This window comes from Labrus bergylta, chromosome 4, assembly GCF_963930695.1.
Source record: "Labrus bergylta chromosome 4, fLabBer1.1, whole genome shotgun sequence".
Classification (NCBI taxonomy): domain Eukaryota; kingdom Metazoa; phylum Chordata; class Actinopteri; order Labriformes; family Labridae; genus Labrus; species Labrus bergylta.
In genome coordinates this window covers 22,122,056-22,143,088 of record NC_089198.1, presented here as the reverse complement: position 1 = coordinate 22,143,088, position 21,033 = coordinate 22,122,056, and the positions used below count along the sequence as shown (strand labels likewise).

General features: G+C 38.1%; 1 protein-coding gene across 1 annotated transcript; it reads right to left on the bottom strand.

Moving 5' to 3' along the window:
• Positions 1–7,581: 7,581 nt before the first annotated feature.
• LOC109986837 (histamine H3 receptor) lies at positions 7,582–13,881 on the bottom strand. Its single transcript, XM_020637682.3, has 3 exons — positions 13,488–13,881; positions 12,625–12,791; positions 7,582–9,112 (listed from the first exon to the last, which is right to left on the bottom strand). The coding sequence occupies exons 1-3, from the start codon at positions 13,732–13,734 to the stop codon at positions 8,360–8,362; spliced, it is 1,167 nt and encodes a 388-aa protein (XP_020493338.2). The 5' UTR covers positions 13,735–13,881; the 3' UTR covers positions 7,582–8,359.
• Between the last annotated feature and the right edge of the window lie 7,152 nt (positions 13,882–21,033).

Sequence of the window (21,033 nt, the reverse complement as noted above, 5' to 3'; positions counted from 1 at the left end):
TGTTTCCGTGTCCTTGCTATAACTCTTCTTTGGTGCAAAAATTTAGTTTGGTGAAAACTCCACATTGTTAGGCCGTGCATTCCTCCTCCTGAAGGAGACCTCAGAGACCTCTTATGGCATTCAATATGTGCGCCCAAGCGTGAGATCCAGATCCATTTGGCCCGGAGATCCGCTGGGACTGTCTGGGGTAACCCAATCTCTCGCACGGGCACTCCACATCCAGAGAGCCATCTTTTCACTTCACTACTGTGTCAGCAAAATGGACGTCTCAGCATCAGTATGTAGCTTAGACACAACGTTTGTAGATAAAGCACAAGGGCCTTTGCTGTTGTGTATCCTGTGTTGTTTTTTTAACACTGTTTACCCGTCTTTCAAATCTAATTGGAGTAATGAGAATAACGTTGTGAAAGATTTCACTTCAATTTCCCTCATTAGATTAAAGTTGTATTTAAGATTTTTCAGTGTATATCAGCAAAGATAGTTTTTAAGTTATTAATTGTTCGTCAGGAACTGTGATTATCATTTTGATAAAATATTACAATTTAAACTATTTAAAGAAAAAACTCAACCATTAATAAAAATAAATGTAGAGGTTTATTAAGAGTGCATTGCACAAATATTCAACCCATTTGGACTTTATTCACATGTCAAACTGTAGTAACTCTGAATTTAAATAGCAGAAATCTGACAGCACTGGCTGCACCTGATTTAAGTTTGAAGGCTCACAGCAACGCACATAAGAGTCTCTTATTTTCATGGGTAAATACATTCTGAAGAACAGTATTGCCAGTTGAAAGTTATGGACAATTTTGTATTTTTAAATGAAATTGAACCTCTTTAAAATCCATTTTAACTGACACTTGTAACATGATAACATATGGAAAAGTTAAAGGGGAATGAATACTTTGGCAAAGAGCTATATGTAGGGAAAATATATTTCATCCCTGTATCCATTTTTCAACTCTATACAGTCCCATGTATGTCACATGGGACTTGATCTCAGTACACATTGGGAAAAAAGCTGGTTACAGCCTGGACGAGTCACCAGTCTATCACAAAACTCTCTCTCTCTCTCTTTCTCACACACACACACACACACACACACACACACACACACACACACACACACACACACACACACACACACACACACACACACACACACACATCCAGGCAAACAAACACACTCACACTCCTCTGCAGCCCCTCCTAATGATCCCCCCTGTCTCCTGAACTGGGAGAGCTGAAGGTGAGTCTCCCCCTCCAGTCATCTCTCCCTCTGCCTCACCAAGACAAACACTTGAAATAGACACTAGATTCTTCTTTCTGTTTTTTTTTCCTTTCTTTTTTTCATGGATGGGACAGGGGAGGATTTTCAAAAATGTATTAAACAGCAAGCAATAAAAAATAGACCAGGTGGGGTCAAATTCCCTGCAAGTCTTCAGGCTCCACAGGCAGTGTGGCCCGTGATGTGATGATGATATGAGGACAAGGGAAGGAGTCTAACAAGAGGAGGGAAGAGGGAAAGAAATTATCAATAATGCAGCGTACAGCATATACAGCTGACAGTAAAAAAATGGAAAACACACTGCCTGAGAGTAGGGAGGACATGACCAAATTCAGGACTGAGTTGCTTGAATGACCCACACCAAAAATTCACTGTTTAAATGATTGAGTTCTTTGTGAGTTCTGTTTGAATGCTGTGGTTGTGTGTGACAATTACATTATATTTAATTACATTTACTTAACTTAGATACAAACCAGCTTACAATGAGGTAATTATACCATGTGCACACAGCCCAAAAATCGCATTAAAATCAGCAGAGATTATACATTCAATGTCTTCATCCACCATTTATACTGAGCAGAAATCTCTGCATGTGAAATGTAACCGGGATGTGAAACAATCTCTGCACACTGACATCTGCCGTGTGTTTATTTAATGAACATGTTGCAGACAAACACTGAGATGTGTTGCAAAAAAAAAAATGGGGAGAATGAGGCCAAAGTAAAAACCAAAAAGAAAAATGGCTGTTTGATTTTATTTTTGTTATGTTTGCTGTATTCATTTCCAGGGATCTGGTATGTCAGTTAAATACATTTAGTCAGTTTCAGGTTTATTTTCTTTTTATTGATGAACTAAAAAATGCTCCATAATGGAGCCCCTCGGGAGAACAAGGCCCTTATTCTCCCTGTGTTTCTTGCTTTCTCCCTTTTTCCTTTTCTAAATTCTATCTATCCTTTGTGTAAAATTTTAAAAGCGCCCCCCCACCCCCACCCCTCACCCCTTTTGTATTTCTTGTATTGTAAACAGCTCACAAAAGCATGACAAGGTCTCCACTCATGTTCCCCCTGCCTCCCTCTCTGTTCTCCCAGCTATTTGTTATTGTCTCCCAGTTATCTATCGCGTGTGTGTTTGTCTCTATCACGCCTTCTTTATTCTGTTTTTCCTCTGCGTCAGAAAAGTAAAAGTTAATTAAATATGGAACGAGATGGAGCAGCATCTCTTTAAACCATCATGTCATTAAAATGGCATCCCTGGGAGATCAGCTTAAAAGGAGTCGGAGAACAATGTCTTCTCCGTCAGATATTTATGGGTCTGGTTATGTAAACATGCTCCCTTTATTCTCTATGTATATTTCATGTAATTATCACTTTTTGTAGCGCTTCTCCCCTGAGACTGCAAGAGGCAAGAAGTTACTGGGGGAATGTCATTAGAAGAGACTATTGTTACAGTGCTGCTGATATACTGCGCAAGGAAAGGCGCATCACACCCGGTCTTGTGAAATCTTTTATCTATATTTGACTTCATCATATAAAAATCATCAATGTCTTGTTTCACTGTGTCTGCAGCAGAGTCTGAAAACCACGGCCTGTTCTCTGCAGTTGGCCACCTTTATTAAAACCAAGAAAGACAAAATAATTTTTCTTATTTGCTGCCGTGTTGAAATTTAGAAACCAATTCAAAGTTGAAAAAAACCCAGATGCCCCTTACTAAACATGCCCATGTATCAATCTTTTATAAAAGCTAAAGATCTTGAATTTCTTCTGCAGCAGAGGCCAATGACGGTTGCTCAAAGGCCTGGGTGTCAGCTGACGGAAGCTACTAATTAAGAGGGCTGGAGAGCCAGTGGGGGGCCTTATGAAACAGGGGCATCTGGGTTTCACAAGAGGGGGCCGGGTATCCATCGCAACTCATCTGCGTTGCACAGGGAAGACTATACAGTCCGCTCCAGCAACGTGCCACGTTGCACTCTTTCATTCAGGTGTAATGTGGAATAAAACAAAAGCCCTCCTCCCACGTGCCGTCTTGCTGCATGTTTGCCATCACAGAGGGAGATGTTACTGCATTGCATGATGAAACTGTGTGTGTCAAGGTGCATTTGATTCAAGACACAGGCACTGTAACGTACAAGTTGTAGACGAAATGGAAACATCTTTGTTTAATGCAACATGATACAGTATATGTAGACTTTTTTCCTCACTATCTTGTAATTAAAACGACACACAATCTACCTGCTATTAGCCCTACCTAATTTTGACTCTGACAATTTTAAAACTTATCATATGGTTCCAATTTTTCTTCTACAAGCCCACTCATGGTGGGAATCTTGAATACTGAATTTTTTGCAAGTCTTGTGAACATATATCTGACCGATTCAATCATCTAACAGTTTCTTGTTTTATCTGCAACTGAAAAGACAGCGGATAGCGGAAAAATAGCGTGTGATGAGGTCATATTACAAGTTAAAACATTTGATAACTCATTATCTACTGCAAGACAACATCGAATATAGCATTCAATCACAAGCTAACGATACTGCTTGATAGGAAAACATAATATGATAGATTGGAAGAGAACAGAAACTCCTAGCTAGGAAAAAATCGTTAGCTAGCCTTCTGTATACAGTGCTAGCTAACAATACTGTTTGTTTATAGATATGTTGTTTGCTCCAAAAACATGATTCAAATTATAAATATAGAGAGCTTTTTTTGTTACTGTTTAAAAAGCAGTACATTTTGTCTGGTTCCCTATGATATTGGTTAGCAGACCTGGTATACAGCAGTTCAATATTGTAACAGCTTTTGAGTTTCCCACTCTCCCACTGAGTACAACAATAGAGGTCAATAAATCGCTGCCTTGTGAATATGGTGGAATATGTAGGCTGCTTTCTTTGTTCGGTAGAGGTGTGACAATCCTGTGTTTGTTTATGTTTGCAACCCAATGTTGTCTGTTGTAACTGTACAATGACTTCATTAATCTGGTTTGTGAAAAATGGTTACTAAGAGCGATCAATGTTAGTGTCCAACTAAGCTAACATAGCCTACATGATGGGTTTTTTTGTAAGACCTGGAGCAGGAAGTTCAACACAAAGGTTCTGTTTCACTTTGTGTTTATCAGAACAAAAGAGATCCTCGTGTTGTGTCATCTTGCCTTTCTACCAATTAAATATGGACACAGTCAAATAATGTAGAAAATGTTAACACATACACTGGATCTGGACTCCCACAAGCACAACTTAATGTCCCACTCCTTTCCATTGTTCATTCCATTTTCTTTGATGTCGGGTCAAAATGTCTCCAAGTAATCTAAGTAGCTCTGACTTTGGGGACAATATGAGGTCTGCCATGAGTTCTGTCATTACTCTTTCACTCACCACAGGCAGATCCGGCTCCCGACCACCACTGAACCTGCCATATTGCTATCCAACCTGACCTCACAGACGAAGTAAACCTAAGTGAACCACAGTTTCCAAAGTCGACAGCAATAACCACTGCAGAATTGCTTTTAATCAACGTCTGAAATGAGGGTGACTTGAAGCGTCGCCCCATGCTGATTAAATGTAATTGTTTAATTGCCAAGTGCTGGGAACCCATCCTAAGAGGATTCCAATGGAATTATTTAATCTCTAGTCAGGAAGTACACTGCAGGAGAAAAAAGCAGAGGGAAAACGGAAGAACGGAAAAGGCAAAAAATCAAGCAAAAATACTCTTTTTTTTTCTTTTGGAGTCTGTCCCTCATAAAATATTAACTGGGGTTTACATGCAGTTAGCTGAGAAAGTGAACAGCCTACACGAGGAGAAAATGTACACTAAGTGATGCTACAACTTCAAAAGAGGTCACAGTTTCGGCCTGTATGTGCAGACTAAAGTGGTTTGGTCTTGTCTGACAGTTCACTTTTACATTCTACCTTACCTCTAGAAAACAAGCAGTGATGGTCTACATGGTCTTGTTAAAAATGTATTCTGTTTTTTTTCCCCTGATTAGAATTGCATCTTTACACATCCTTCATCTATTATTTTTCAACTGGCAGATCAGAGATGTAACTTAGTTTGAAAACAAATGATTTCAGCATTAAGTCATCCTAAAAAAAATAGCTAAAGCAGATCCTTTCACATTTTAACTATTTAGAGACTCTCATGGGGGAGTTATAGGCTCTTTCCCTGCTCTGATCACAGACTGGGTCTCTGCTAATGCAGCTCTATAAACTTTGGGGGCACAGGTGCAGTCCACTTGGGGTCACAGCTTTTAGATACAGAGCTTGGGGTCGCAGATATCTAAACCTTTCCATTAACACACTGATTTAAAGGATTCATCTTTGTATAAATGTACTGAAGCCTTAAGTGGGCATGCATCCATACATTTTAGTTACTCCGTTCCCCTAGTGATAATGAGTAATGTGCAGTTGTTTTCTCTACATGTCCTCTTATTTATCTCATAGTCCAAAAGGCAAAAGCACAAAACAAACATAGAAATAGGCTTAATTCATTAGTGTGGGAAATGGCACCATGGCATGACATGGTCTGGCCTATCACAGTAACCAGCCTATTGTTTTGTTTTGTTTTCTAGATTACCAAAATAAAAATCCATTATCACGAGCTGTAACAAGCTTTGTTATATCAAGAAAGAAAATAAATAAATCTGATATAATGAGAACAAACAGCTTTGTTATCCGCTGAAATAATGAGAAAATAAGTAGAGATCTCAGCAAAAGAACTGAAATTTACTCATTATCACGAGAAAAAACATTTTTATCTCAACATAATGAGATAAATAAGTCAAGATCTTATAAAAACAACTAAAAATTAATCTTTTTTCGTTGGAAATAGTGAATGAATAAAACGTATGAATTCATGCTGTCTGCTTGGGCTTTGGTGTGAATGTTTAATTTGAATTTCATCTTTATTTTTCATAGCATAAAGGATGGATGTTCCTGCATCCATCTGAGCTGGCATGATCAGTCTGTTAGCCGATCAGTTTGGCAAGCATGCCATGACATTTCAATCTATCAACAAAACCAATATCAGTAGATCTCCTGATATAACTGCACATAGTGTGAGTGCTCCTCACAGTGATACGACTCGTGCTGTCGCATTTAGATACACAGAGACTAAATGCAGGCCTGCCATTCTGCTGATAAATGCAGTTCTGTCGCCCCAAGGGAAATGTGTCTGCATCCCTCTGGTCTGCACTGTTTTTCTGTCCTCCCCCACCACTACCAACACACCATGGGCAGAGAGGGGAGTGAGAAGGGGGAGCATAGGCCTGTTTCTCTGCAGCTGTGCCCTTATTCCAGCACCTGACCAGGGGCCCAGATGTGCACACAGGCAACAGCAACAATTTGAGCAATGTAGGTCCCCCGTGAGACCCAGGCACCTGCAAATGTTACCCCCTCTATGTAACATGGTGTTGTAATTACAGGCTTAATAAGTCTACATCTGGAAATAAGTCTTTAATCTATCAAACCAATATGCATACACTGTGAACAATATAGTTTTTATTGAGAATTAAGATCCTCAGTCAGTAACAGAAATGTTTATTGTTTCAAAAATCATTTACTTTACTTTACTTTAAATAAACACATAATGTATTGTTTGTTTCTTAAATCACATCATAACTTTCTTCCAGGTCTAGAGAACAACATTTAGATAATGAGTCAATTTAACAAGAACAGCTACCTCAATATACTAATAGCTTAACAGCACTTTAAAACATTGATAAATCATAGGAAATACAATACTCTCACTATTCCAAGTTTTGCAAGAACAATTGACCCTACCTGGCGATAAAATGACTCACTGGATGTAAATGTATGAAGAGCTCCATTGAATTATATTTGTCAAATAGTGTAAGGTAACATTGATTTGTTACAGTCATGATCCAGGTGCAAAAGTATAGTTTAATTATAAAATAATGTAATTAATGATTCAAACTCCGAAAGCTGTGTAAAAACATGAACAACCATAGAGAATGAATCTAGGATGAGGCAGAGTTAATACTCCACACACAGAGGAGGTTGTGAAGGTAAATGGTGACATCTAGTGGCTAATCGTTATAATTACACCCACTGACCACAGTAAAATAGTGTTTTGGCAATATTTGGTAAAAATATAACGGCTTACGTTAAGCCAAATACAAGCTGTAAAAATGTCACAATCATAAGTGTTATAACAGTCAAAGTAAAAATGAATTGCCATAGTCATGAACACATGTGGTTGACTGCTTAGATTAATCTATTAAGGATGAAGAGACATGGAAAAGGTATCTATTGTATTAACCAAAACCAAAAATAGAGAAAATTAAACGTTTGACCTTTCATTTTATTTACAGTTATACGTAATGGCACTTTGTGTTTTCATCACTGTGCTTTAAGAACATTTATAGTAGAAAACATTTTAAAAGAAGAGGACAAAAATATCTAAATACAAGACACAGCACATAAAAAACAGGATAGCGTAACTGATGATTTTCCCTCTCTCTTGTATGGATCTCGTTCCAGACAAATATTCTAGTTACATTTCATTTTTTGCAGAATAGATATCACACAACCCAGATAACCCACTGTTGGACAATGGAAGTACAATTCATTTCTAAACATTACATACAGATACAGTACATAGCTGGCACATCTCTTTATTATTTTGTCTGCATGCTACTAACAGACAGAATTGGTTTCACTTTTTTTCCCTGCCTACCAAACAGTACAGCTCTACTAAACTCATCCTGACAGGTTATATAAACCTCATTATATTCATTTTAAGAATTATTATGTTAGTAAAGCACAGTACAGGAAATATTATGCTTTATGCATATTATGCTTATGATGTATGTTAAATACATACTTCAGTTGTAAAGGGTTGACCTGATCGACAATTAATGATTATTATTTCTTCATATACATTCAAACATTGGAAAGTACAACTAAAAACTATTTAACATGGTCTTTATAGTAAGATACTGTACACAGTTAATCATCTGAGCTCTTAAACTGTGGAATTATGCTTTACATTTTTTATTATTTAAATCCATAGTTTGGAACATTGTAAACATTTACCATTCATCCGTGTTAACCCGTCCTCACCGTCCAGCACGAAACACAGACGATGCAGGAGTTGTGCGTCGCTTCGGGCACAGGATCTTGCTGAAGGCCCTTCGGAAGCTGCTGTGACAAAGTGGGTACAGGAATGGGTTAATGGCAGAGTTGAGCCACAGGAGCCAGAAGGTGACCTCGTACCAGTGATGCTGGATGCACCGCCCTCTGCAGGCAGCACGGATGATCATCAGTAGGGTGTACGGTGCCCAGCAGATGGCAAACACACTCACTATGACAGCCAGGGACTTAGCAATTTTCTTATCCCTGGACAGACGGCTGGGCTGGGCTGCCCTGCTGGTGGAGGGATCGAATTTACCCAAACTAGGAGAGGAGGTCTGAGAGTGAATGGAGCCTCTCACAGCCAGTTTCATCCCAAACCCCATGTTGTGGGACAGGGGGACACCTTCCCCCTGGGCACAGGCTGGTTTGCTCAGTTGAAGTTGGGGCTGCGCCTCCCTGCTGTGGAGCCTCCTCCTGCGTATGCTGAGGTAAATGCTGAGGTAGAAGAATGCCACAGAGATGAAAGGAGAGAAAAACTCCAGCATGGAGGCACTCAGCAGGAAGTACCAAGAGTAATAGAACTCCGCGAAGCACTCGTCCTTTGGCACGCGGCTCCTGCCCACCACCAGCTCCCAGAATATGATCGCTGGGCCGTACAGGACAAAGGCCAGTAGCCAGACAGCAATCATCTTGATTATGGCTCGATGAGTCATGCTCTGCCTCGCACGGTAACTCACCTGCAGTAAATACAAGCATAATTCAGGAAATATACCTCTCTTGAGTAATAATACAAGAGAGGGGTCAAGCCATTTTATGTGCAATTGCTGTATCCGACCAATATTGTAGAAATATCTTTAGTGAGGGAAAAAAAGGCATTTTTTTCTTCTTAAGTGCACTGTGTTAAGCTATAAAAATGCAGGCAGTTTATTTAACCGCAGTGATGGTGGAAGTATTTAGAATTTCTGCAATCGAGTCAAACATCACACATACAGAGTGAGACATTATTCCTCTAAATGTATGCATAGAATAAAAGGTTAAGGCTTTCATCATGCAGGGAGAATCTCTGTCAGTGTTTTTGTTTCTTCTAAAAAAAAATCTATCATACAATTGTGTGGATTCAGTATTTCAATGACATTTTTTTCTCTTATGAGCTTGTAACATGCTTTGGATGTAAAATGTTTATCTGTACAGAAACTAAGCTATAAACTAAATTCAGCGAGGTAAAAATGTAATTTGCATTAAACGTAAAGAGTAGTACTGTAGAGGAGTGCAGGTTCTTATGAATGATACTGCTTTAGAGCACTTCAGCACATTTATTGCTTTAAACAACTCTGCTGTCCTTACATTGATCACAGCACATTGGTTCAATAAAGATGTAGGGCTGGCTCCAACTAAAGGACATAGATTAAAGCCACCTAATCTACAAAATCATTCAGTGAAACCCCTCAAACCCAGGGACACTGAGGAGCTCACTCTTGATAAATGTGCTCGATGAGTCATGCTCTGCCTCGCAATGTAAACAATGTAATCAAACATTCGTTATTCCATAAAAGATACAAAATGTCTTTGACAGGCAGATTATCACATAATGCAGTTTTGCTTGAGAAGGACATATGAAGTTTTGCTTTCAAGCTCCTGACATCAGACAACATTTTACTCTGTACTTTTTGCCCCCTGCTCAATGTAGTGATGCAGCATTCAGAGAGGGAGAATCAGGTTGAACTTTAGGGTTTTTTTTTGTAAATTGATAGATTCCTCCTAGATTCACATACTGAATTCAATATAGCAATGAGAAAGGTATTTTACCTGCTCTTTTGTAACATAACGACGAGTAAGGTCTTTTACCTGATCTTTTGTAAAGTGTCTTGAGATAAAAAAAAATGTTATGAATTGGCACTATACTAATAAAGATTGATTCATCAATCTTTGAAAATACACATAAAACAGACTTTTTTCTGCCATGCAGTGAGCATTTTTGTTAATGTGCTGACATGCCATTGAACTGTTTAATACAAACATTTGATGTGACTCCATCTTTCTTTTAAAAGACTAACTTTGTCCTATTGCTGCTGTCAATCCTTTGTATTTCAATAGAGAAATGCTTTTAGGAAAAAGCTTTTTGGCTGTTTGGGCTCTGATTGATCTCTCCAGGTTGGAAGGACGATGGCACAGAGGAGGATCAATGATCAAAGCTAGCTAATTAAAGAAGAGGCTCTCGGTCTCTCTGGTGTTATTTGCATTCTTTGCTCTGATGTTAAGTGCTTGCTTGTGAAAGGAAACAGAACACTCTCTTTGTCTTCCATGCCAAGCCTCATCCCACCTTTGAGTTGACACACAAGCGTGTAGGAGACAGTCAGCAGGCTAATACACAGAAAATACCCATCAAAAGGTTCAATGGGCCCAACAACTGAAAAGGCTTGGAGATTATAACTGCTATATCCGTGCCATTACTTCTTCTGTGCTAATGCTTTTTAGAAAAGTAAAGAGGAGTAACCGGGTGGCATAAAATTAAATTGAATTAGAAAATAAAAATAAAATCAGGCTCGTGCTGTGCAAAATTAGAAAAAAAACATGTGAAGAAATCAGAGGCTGTTTAGAGAAAAGGGAAAGAGGTCAAATATTTGCAAACAAATTCAAGGTGAAAATTTGGCAGTGAAAACTTAAAATCTGAGGCACTCTGATGCAGTATAAAAATATTTTATTTAACAGGGATTTGATAAATTAAAATACTTTCATTCGTTTAGATGTAGAATAAAGTAAGTACCATGTGTTTTGACAGTTGTGTGATGATTTCTGTGTCTTTTCTGATACTCAGTCTATCTCAAAGTCAAAAATGTGACTTTTTTTCTGTCTCGGTCATTGGGAAAGGCTATAATTAGGGGTGGCACTGGGCCTGAATGGGTCAGGAAGTATTAACCTCTACAGATGGGCACTTTTGGGAGGAAGAGGCGGCACTGCCCCTACCAATGACCAGGGAGGCTCACCAGTCAGAAATTAGCCACAGACCACAAGCAGTGGACTTGAGTATGGCTACTCGTGGAATGGCTTTTCAGCTCTTAATATCATGCTTTCACTTAAACGCTATATTCACTTTATCCACATAGCGTCCATTTTCCTCTGATGTCATACTCAGGGTGGGAAAGGCAAATTCTGTTATCCAAAGTAAAAGGTCTATAAACCGTATAATGGATAAAGGTATCATTAATGATTTTGACAAATCATTACTAATGAATTTCTTTCACATTGGTCAGCAAATAAAAAGAAAATGGAAATTGAAAATCCTACAGCTAACATTAGCAGCAAGGCACTTGATGTTACATACTAACTACTTGTCAGATTAAATTCCTAGCTACTTGTATATATAGTATACATATTCCCTACTTTCATATGAATTGCAACCAGTATCATAGCAGAAGAACATTAAATCAATATCACAGGAGTGGCCGTTGTAGGCATGAGGCCATAGGCCCAGTGCAAAGGATAATGACAGCAATAACAACATTTATACTCCCGGCATATAAAAGAAAGCAGTAAACAAACAGATTATACTTTTCCTCCACCAATTCAACAATACTTTACTTCCATATCTTAACTGAAAATAGACTGTTGCCAAGCAACCCAAACATTTTGCGGGCCAGCTAATTAGATTAAATCTAGCAAGTTCAATTAGAGTTCTTTAAAATAGATTAATCAGGACAAACTCTGTCTGCAGTACAATAAACTTACATTATTCAGAGCACTTGGCTCAGGCGGAGTAATACTCATTGTAAAAAGTCCCAGTAATGTAATACTCATATGCATGTTCTTCATGTTATCTTTTACTCCTGCAGCACTTGAATTTCCCCACTGGGGATCAATAAAGGACTATTTTATCTTATCTTATTATTCCATACCAGCACTCATGGAACGCCTCTTGTCCAATCAGCATACTGTTTCGGAACTAACTGTTGCATAAAGTTACAGCATTCAAGTGCGACATCAGAGGAATATGACTGCCGTTCAGAAATGATGAATGAAAATGTAGGAAAAAGTGTTTGAGGAGGAAAAAGGGGAGAAATAATAACAAGTTTGGAATCAACTCTAAAAAAGTTTTTTTTTTTTTTTTTTTTTTTTTTCTGAGAAAAAGTAGGCTACAAGATTTCTTTGCAAATACTGCAGCCTATATCAGACATGTGTGTTCTGTGTTCACAATCCTAAATTGACTCTTTCACGTGCACCACAGACGGAAAGTACAGGAAGTTGGACTCACTGCTCTGGTGACTGACAGGAAGCGGTCATAGCTGATAAGAACAATGTTAAAGACAGATGCAGAACAAAGCAGGTAGTCCATAACCAGCCACAGCTTACACAATCCTCGACCCAGTGTCCACCTGCCTGTAAGGATATATGGGATGTAGACTGGGATGCAGAAGGCCCCTATACAAACAGTTATGAAAATGGCATCACACACCAGGAACAGCACATTTAAATGCAAAGTCACTTTTTAAAGCCCCATTTTGCGCTTATCATCAGTTAATCATTCAATGCATTGTCCATAACACATATTGTAAATTGTAAGAAGGTATAAGCAAGCATTTATAGATTATTTTTACACTCAGCTGCAAGTCTGTTTTTATAGGAGAGGTTTTTGGTTAAATATGGTTATGAAAGATTCAGCACTCTAAACACTTGAAATACCCTAATATTTCTTGGAACAATTTTAAAGTGCTTTGTAAGCAATCGATTGAGCCTACATTTTCAGTCAATAGCTATATATGCAGAATAAGTCAAATGTTCTTAACTTTGAAAAATGAAGATGTCAAGCTTAATACTTGATAAGGGAAGAATATAATATAAGACTGATTAGAAAAATGATAAAAGTGGCAAAGAAAAATAATATTGGTCCTGTCATGTGAACTACTACTACTACTTGCTTAGGAGTCTACATCTGTTCCAATCCTGTAGGCTCAGTTCATACATATTATAATAACTCTACTATTATTATAGAGCCTATGAGCACATAGAGTGTATGATAACATTGGAAAAAACTGTCTACAACAATGCATTGATTGATTGCACAAGACTGTATATTCTGTTTTTACAGGACCTTATACAAAGATGAAGGTTACTTACCTACAAGAAAATCGCATATTGCCAAATTGAGGAAGTAGTAATTGCACTGTTTTCTCAAACTCTTGTCTACTTTAAAGGCTAAAATGACCAGTGCGTTGCCCAAAACTATCAGAACAACCAAAGTCACCATCATCACCATCAAAACGACAAACATGGGTCCAGAAGACACGAAGCTGCTCTGGATTCTGGATTTGGGATTATCAAAATAGAACCGACTGTAGTTAGAGTCACTTTCAGCCTTCGACATGGTCCTGATGTGAGGTGGACGATTCTGTCGTTAAAATCCTTTAAAAGAAACAAAAACAAAAAAAGACCAGCGCGAATGATGAAGCAGCAACAGGTGCCAGCCGAGCACACACAGCATCCAACACCCCCCATATGTTCTCTGACATCTCCGCTTTCTGATAACAGAAAGCACAGTGTCGCGGAAAATCCACGAGAGAGCGCCCCACGATCACATCCACAACAGGCTGCTTGGACACCTGATCAGAAGCACATTAACAGCCATGTTAAAGAGTGAAGCCCTCATGAAGCCTTACATGTGTTGCGATCATTTCTGCAACAAAGCGTCATTTGTGTAATTCCAATTTGTGCAAGGCTCAGATCATTCACTATCTAAATGATAACCAGTCTTTAAAAACGATATGATAGCCTAAATTCCCTGAATCATTTCATACACACTACACTAAGTTAATCTGTCACTCATTTCATATTCATTCTAGATGCTTATTTGTTATATGTAGGCTATTGCTTACTTTTGTCACCTTAGTTCAACTCTGTCACTTTATCTGATAACTGTTCACTTTAACTTAAACTTGCCACTTAATATGTGCCAATGGCCTGTATAGTTTTGAGTTTAATTGGTGTATAGTTTACTTATACTAGCTAGGTAAATACATTGTACCTTTATCTTTATTTTATACCATTATATTCTTGTTTTATTTGTGCTCATATGAATGCTCTTCTTCTTGACCTTTTTTTTGCTGCAACACTTGAATTTCCCCACTAGGGATCAATAAAGGATTATCTTATCTTATCTTAAAGAGTGATTGGTAACACAGTAAGATTCAAAAAGTAAACCACAGAAAATTAGGCTTTCTGCACTTAGTGAAGTTATAGTGAAGTTCACTATAAAGCGTATTAAGGTGAGCTAGCTCATGTAGCTATTCGGCTATATCGAGGCTGCTCTCTGAAAGCCAGCAAAACAAGAATATGTTCAACAGTTTGTTCAATGGGAAAACCTAATTGATCAACCCATCATCAACAGGGTATTAGTACTTATTAGTGATCTTGATATCGTCGCACTCCAATCACTTGTCTTGCACCCAGGAGTCGATTATTTTGCATTGATTCAGTTACATTTTGTAATCAGTGGAGCAGGCCTCGGTTCAGTCTATCTCTCCCTGTTGATGTCCATTCATAGAAAGCTCATGTGATTCATAGGCAGTAAACAGTCCTTCAGCAACCACACAATTTGACAGGTATGAATCTGCATGTGACACACAAATGTAGACAACATATCCCTTAGGTCTACATATTAAGTTACTGTTGACCTTTGCCTTAATAGCACATATTAATGTTGACTCATGAGAGGTCAAAGTTCAACACGCAAACAAACAAAACCCAAAACATGCTGCATCCCTTATCGTGTTGACAAGTGAGTGGTGAGGCTCAGGGTCAACATTTTACCATTCATGTAGATTTTGTGAACTGTAGGCTGCCTTTTGTGTACCGTATTTTCCGCACTATAAGGCGCACTTAAAAGCCTTTAATTTTCTCAAAAAACGACAGTGGGCCTTATAATCCGGAGCGCCTTATATATGGATCAATTGGTTAATTGGTTGATCCATACTGGTTGTACACGGCGCTCAGCGACACTGACTCGGATAATGACGAGAGGGAGCCGGGCATGTTGGATGCCGTACTCGCTCAACTGTTCAATTCGGACACTGAAGAAGAAGAATTCGAGGGATTCGTGGACGGGGAATGAACTGAAAAAGTGAGCTTTACGTGTTATACGTAACTGAACAATGTTGAGTTATGCACTAACGTTTGAATTAGCGGTATCAGACTGTGTTTCTTTTTACATAGTTTTATACGTAAAACGTAGTTTTATACGTAAAACGTAGTTTTATACGTATTTATATTTATATATTCACAATATCTCCCAGCCTTGTTCAGTTGTAAACACGTTCTATTCTATGCGCCTTATAATCCGGTGCGCCCTATATATGAAAACAGTTCTAAAATAGGCCATTCATTGAAGGTGCGCCTTATAATCCGGTGCGCCTTATAGTGCGGAAAATACGGTAATCATTTATAGTGGTATACGGGTAAATGAAGCAGACTCATTTGTTTTTATTTTATTGTTTTGTTTTTATTAAGAAATGTCTGGTGTAGTCCTAATATTATTTGAGAAATTTGAGAAATGCAGAGGGCACACTTTTATGTGTATACCATCCATCTGGACACAAAGCAGAGAAAGCCGTAGACCTTTATTTGCATTCTTTCACAGTCCTGTCAGTCTCACAGCTGTGGTCCGAAAGAAATTAGAAACACTCCAGAACAGTAGCCTATAAGTGACTGAAGGCGACCAGCATGAATTATTACAATTTTCTTACAAATGGAACCACCATCATGCATATAAATCAGTCTCGTCACGGTGGCAACACAGGAAACAGAATACGGACACACAGCAAGTGAAGGAGTTTAAATGCAGCTTAATTCAGACCCCTTACCAGTGTTGCTTACAATATGTTATATTTAAGTGAAATGTCTTCCCAAAGCAGCTCCACGGAAAATGATTTTAAACCGATCTTAGATTGGTGTCATCTCATTTTGTACCTTTCATCACCAACCCATCAGTCTTTGGGAAAGAGAAATGCAGGTGTTAGAATGACCAAAAAATATGAGTTGTTTGTGCTTTTAAAAAATGTAATTACATCAACACTTGTTAATAGCTGATTGAATACAATTTAATTTAACAAACTGTAAACCTGGCTGTTTTTGCAGTTGTCTTGAGATCACAACATGCTAATTTATTAGGTTTTTAATCTCATGAAAGCTATAGCTTTTTCTCAAAATCACAAGAAAATCAACCTGTTAACCAAAGAAAGCAAAGGATATTCATTTTTAAATGTATATAGAGTATCATTGCCATGCCAGCATGCAATAGTCTGATAACCGTAGCAACTGATTCAGTCATGATCAGTAATCAGACTATATTTTAATCACTATTCAGTTATGAATCATCCCCAACATGATAGAGATGTTGAAAACTGGTCAAAAGACAGTTTTTCACCATTATCTTATGATCTCTAGTATGAAATCCATTTCAATTTAACCAGTAAGCTTGGTATCCAGAAAACATTATTAATCTCATTATAAAATACTTAACTTGTGATCTTGAGGAAAAAAAATAAAATAACAGGGAACCATGCTGCTACATAAGGCTAACTGTACTGAATATCAAATACAGTCAAATGAACTGCTCTCCAAGAAACAAGAAAAAGGATTAACAACCAATAAAATGACAATTTTTAGTGATCCTTTATCCTATTAAAAAATCTTATCCATTAAATAGTCCCTTAAAGGTGATTGCATAAGGTCAATAGTCCGGTAGATTCTAGCTGCCTACTAATGGACAGAAGTTATGAAATACACCTAATACAAATCTCAAAAATTCAAATAATTAACAAAGGCAAAAATAAACAACAACATAATGTTAAAAAAAAAAAACTAACATCTAAGCTGAATTACTGTTATACTCAAGACAAAACATCATGGACAACCAATCATAATCTTTCTTGATTTTGAATTGCCCTTATCAGGTTGGTGTTATTCTTTTTCCAAAAACCGAACAAGTGTCACATTTCATGTAAAGATCATGCAGGTGTCATTAATATTAAATCATGGTTTCAAAGGTCATACTTTAAGAGGTCTTGTCAACACAGAGTGGAACAATAGGAGCAGCATCTCCACTGCTCCATTTATTTAAGTATCATTATTGCCATGCATGTGTAAAATATGTTAAACTGCTGCATAGATATCAAACAGAATGCACGGAAAAGTGTGTCAGGGAAGCAATTAATTTGGCAGGTGCAAGTGCAGCGAGTCATCTGGAAATGGAGAGCACTCAGAAACAAAGCAGAGCCACAGAGGGTACATACAGGCTCTAGTGTTGCCGATTATACCGAGCCCTGCTGTGGCCCTCCAATACTCTACTACTCAAGTGTTTGTATTTGTGTGCTGGGCTGGAGTGCTGAAGCTATCATACTGTAACAACGTGTCTATCCATAGTAATCACTGCTCAAATTAAAATAACATGCACAGTGCATGAACCATTTCTCCCTTCAAACACGAGTTTAAAAGACCAAGTAGTAAAATACGTCTTAGGCTGGATATACATTTTAATACCTAGAAGTTAGCTTGTCCATATTATCAGTTGGGGTTTAGAGATGAGCAAAACAAGATTGACTGAACGATATTAACATTAACACAAGATACCCAATCCAGTCCTGACATTCATACTGAATACTATGAGAGAAATAAATACTTAATAAAACTGAAAGCCTTTTCTAAAATATTGGTCCTTGTTACAGAGAGCATAAAGTGAATATTTAACAACTACTTCATAGTTATTAGAATCTCCAAGGGAGTGAAATTGTTTCCAAAGTAAACAGAACTGAATTCTTAATATTTAGTAGGTGGCTTATGTGAAAGCAAGATGCAATAATTGGGTAAAAAGATGAAATCGGAAAGCAAAGTCTACGTTGGCTATGAATAAACGTAATAGCAGGTCACACTGATTCAAATATCGCAAACGAGGGAGTTATACACAAACTTTGACTATGTCACTGTAAAATGTGGGAGTCCAGATTTAGCCAATCAAGACCCTTAAATCTCTAAATGTAATGCTGCACATCTATCAGGAGCAGCAAAGGAGCCTCACATACAGTAAGCAACCGTTGCTATAATAACATGGCACAGTCTTGAATTTTTATGTTTTCCACATTTCTGTCTTTGATCATTTTTCCATTTGACCTAATTGGCAACTGATATTCTCACATTCAGCCAACAAAAGCATTAACAAAGGCATTATTTTTTTTATATTTGTTTTAGTGAAGAAGCTTAATCTTATTGAGCAGATGTTGCTTTGCTTTGCAGCTTCCTGTTGGAGGCTGTTGCAGCAGTTGAAGGTTGACAAGTTGCCAACTTTCTTTTGTTCCAATGTCACAAAGAGACATGCAGCAGTTGTTTACGTACATAAATCATTAAAAAATAATCATGTTATGGAGAACAAAACGTTGCTTTGGCAGATTAATTAAAAAATTGCAATAAATAAGATAACGCACAAAGAAAAATCTAGGTCAATGGTTGAACATGAAGGCTAAAGGGAAAATGGCTGTTTGACAGGAACGTAATTTCTTGTAATATTTGTCAGTCTCCACATCACATGGGAGCTGTCACAGTTTACACAATAAAAGCTAATCATTAACAAGAAAGCTGAACTCATCTTTGGAAGCTTCACAGTCTCTCAGTCTGTTTGGCAGGGCTGCCTGTGAGATGAAGGGTGCTGGCATTTCCCTCCTGCTCCACATCCACACAGGCTCATTGAAATGCTGTGGGTGTGCCTCATCATCACACTCCTTTCACTTGTTAAATTTTTCATCTCAGTTTCAAACGCTTAAAGCAGCCTAATCCATGCATCGCTGTACCCCACCCCTCATACCACCATTCACTGAGTAAATCATAATCAAATATTTAAAAGTGCATACCGGATTAATAAATCAAGCATTTATAAGAAGCACTTAATATTGAATAACCATAATGCACCATGTTAAGGCTTTGGACAGATAAATTAATTGCTGTTGACACATTTTGAGATTTTCATCATCTCAAAGTTAAGGCAGCTGGATTATATGATAAGTTCCTTTAGCAAATGGCCTGATAGACACTTAAAGGCACAATGAATTTGATTTGTTTAGTGCGGTTCATAAACGCAACATGCAAGGCCGGCCCCTCCTCACCTACTTAAACACCTGTTGCATACTCTCGGGTGCATGATAAAAAAAAATGAACCTGCTCATTGGGTTTTCAGTGAAAGCCATTTTTCTTATGTCTCATTTTAAAGGGAAACCAGGGTTAGAACAACCTCACATCCCACCTTGTTCTCTCTGCAAAATAAGACAGTGCAGGCACAAGGCAGATTAAGATACTGCCGTACATGCCTGTTAGTCATATAGGTAATGATTAAAGGCGTTACTTTGGTACGAGTCTTTTTTTGGTTGAGGAATATTTACTTAAACCTTTTTTTTCTTTTTAAAGATTTATTTTTGGGCTTTTTGTGCCTTTAACAGAGAGACAGGACAGTGGATAGAGTCAGAAATCCAGGAGAGAGAGTAGGGAGTGACATGCGGGAAAGGAGCCACAGGTGGGATTCGAACCTGGGCTGCCCGCTTTGAAGAGCAAAGCCTCCATGCATGGGGCGCGCGTACTAACCACTGCACCACTGCACCACCATTGCCCCAAAAACCTTTTTGTTTTTATGACACATTTACACCTGGCTAAGATTGAAGTTTGTCTTGGCCTTTACACGTTGATTTAAGATGTCTTTCTCTTCATCCAGGTAGGATACGGAGAAACAGATTACATTCTTATATAAGGCTGTAAACGGGGTCATTATTTCTTGCTACAGTATAATGGGTGTATCGTGTAATGGCAGCACAATGATGTACAGTCTATCCAGATGCTACAATTGAGTGTTTTCCTGCAAGGCACTTCATGCCTTATTGGCCATTATCTTTCTTGAAGACCTTGACTCTGGTGAAAGCCTAAACAGACATTATCTTTCTTGGTTCTTGACAGCAATTCAACTTACAGTATTTCCTACAAAACTCAAATAAAACATTTTAACAGATGAATGTTAGAATATCCTTTGAATTGGTTGTAACAGGTACAAAAATCAGACTTTTAGAAGGACTTTTAATCTGTGGTTATTTGCTGAAACATCCACTGAGCTCATACCTGTATTTCTGGAAATAATAAAGTCAAATGTGGTAAAAGAAGTGGAATTCATCCGACTTGTTTCCTTTATGTCTAATCACTTAACTAAGCAGTCAAAGAAGCCCTTCATATTCAGACTGCTCTGTGTGAAGGGAATACACACTGTCCTTTCCTCCCCTACCTTTCTCTCTCTCTCTCTTTCTCTCTCTCTCTCTCTCTCTGCCTGTCCCTTAAATGTCCCTGCTGGGGATTCTATCTCCTGGTTTCCTTTTGAAGCAGTGGCCTCTCTTTGCCTCCATTATCTTGTAATTTGTGAGGGATTACGCTCTGGAGCACACACATTCCACCCTGTTGCTTAAGAACTGTGACAGCTTACAATAATTGCCGTGCTAATTAGCAGGAACTAGCCCAGTGCGCTTCTTTCCCTCACCAGACCTGATTTGATGAATATGCTTTGATTAATGTCTGTGTTCCGACAGTACTTCCACACCACTGTAATTAAATATGCCCTGATGATGATGACTGACTGATAAAAGTTAAC

Coding starts and splice junctions, on each gene's coding strand:
- LOC109986837 (XM_020637682.3), bottom strand. CDS start 13,734: ATGTCGAAGGCTGAAAGTGACTCTAACTACAGTCGGTTCTATTTTGAT. Junction 12,792..13,487: donor AATATGCGATTTTCTTGTAG/GTAAGTAACCTT, acceptor CTGTTTGTATAG/GGGCCTTCTGCATCCCAGTC. Junction 9,113..12,624: donor TCCTGTCAGTCACCAGAGCA/GTGAGTCCAACT, acceptor TATTTACTGCAG/GTGAGTTACCGTGCGAGGCA.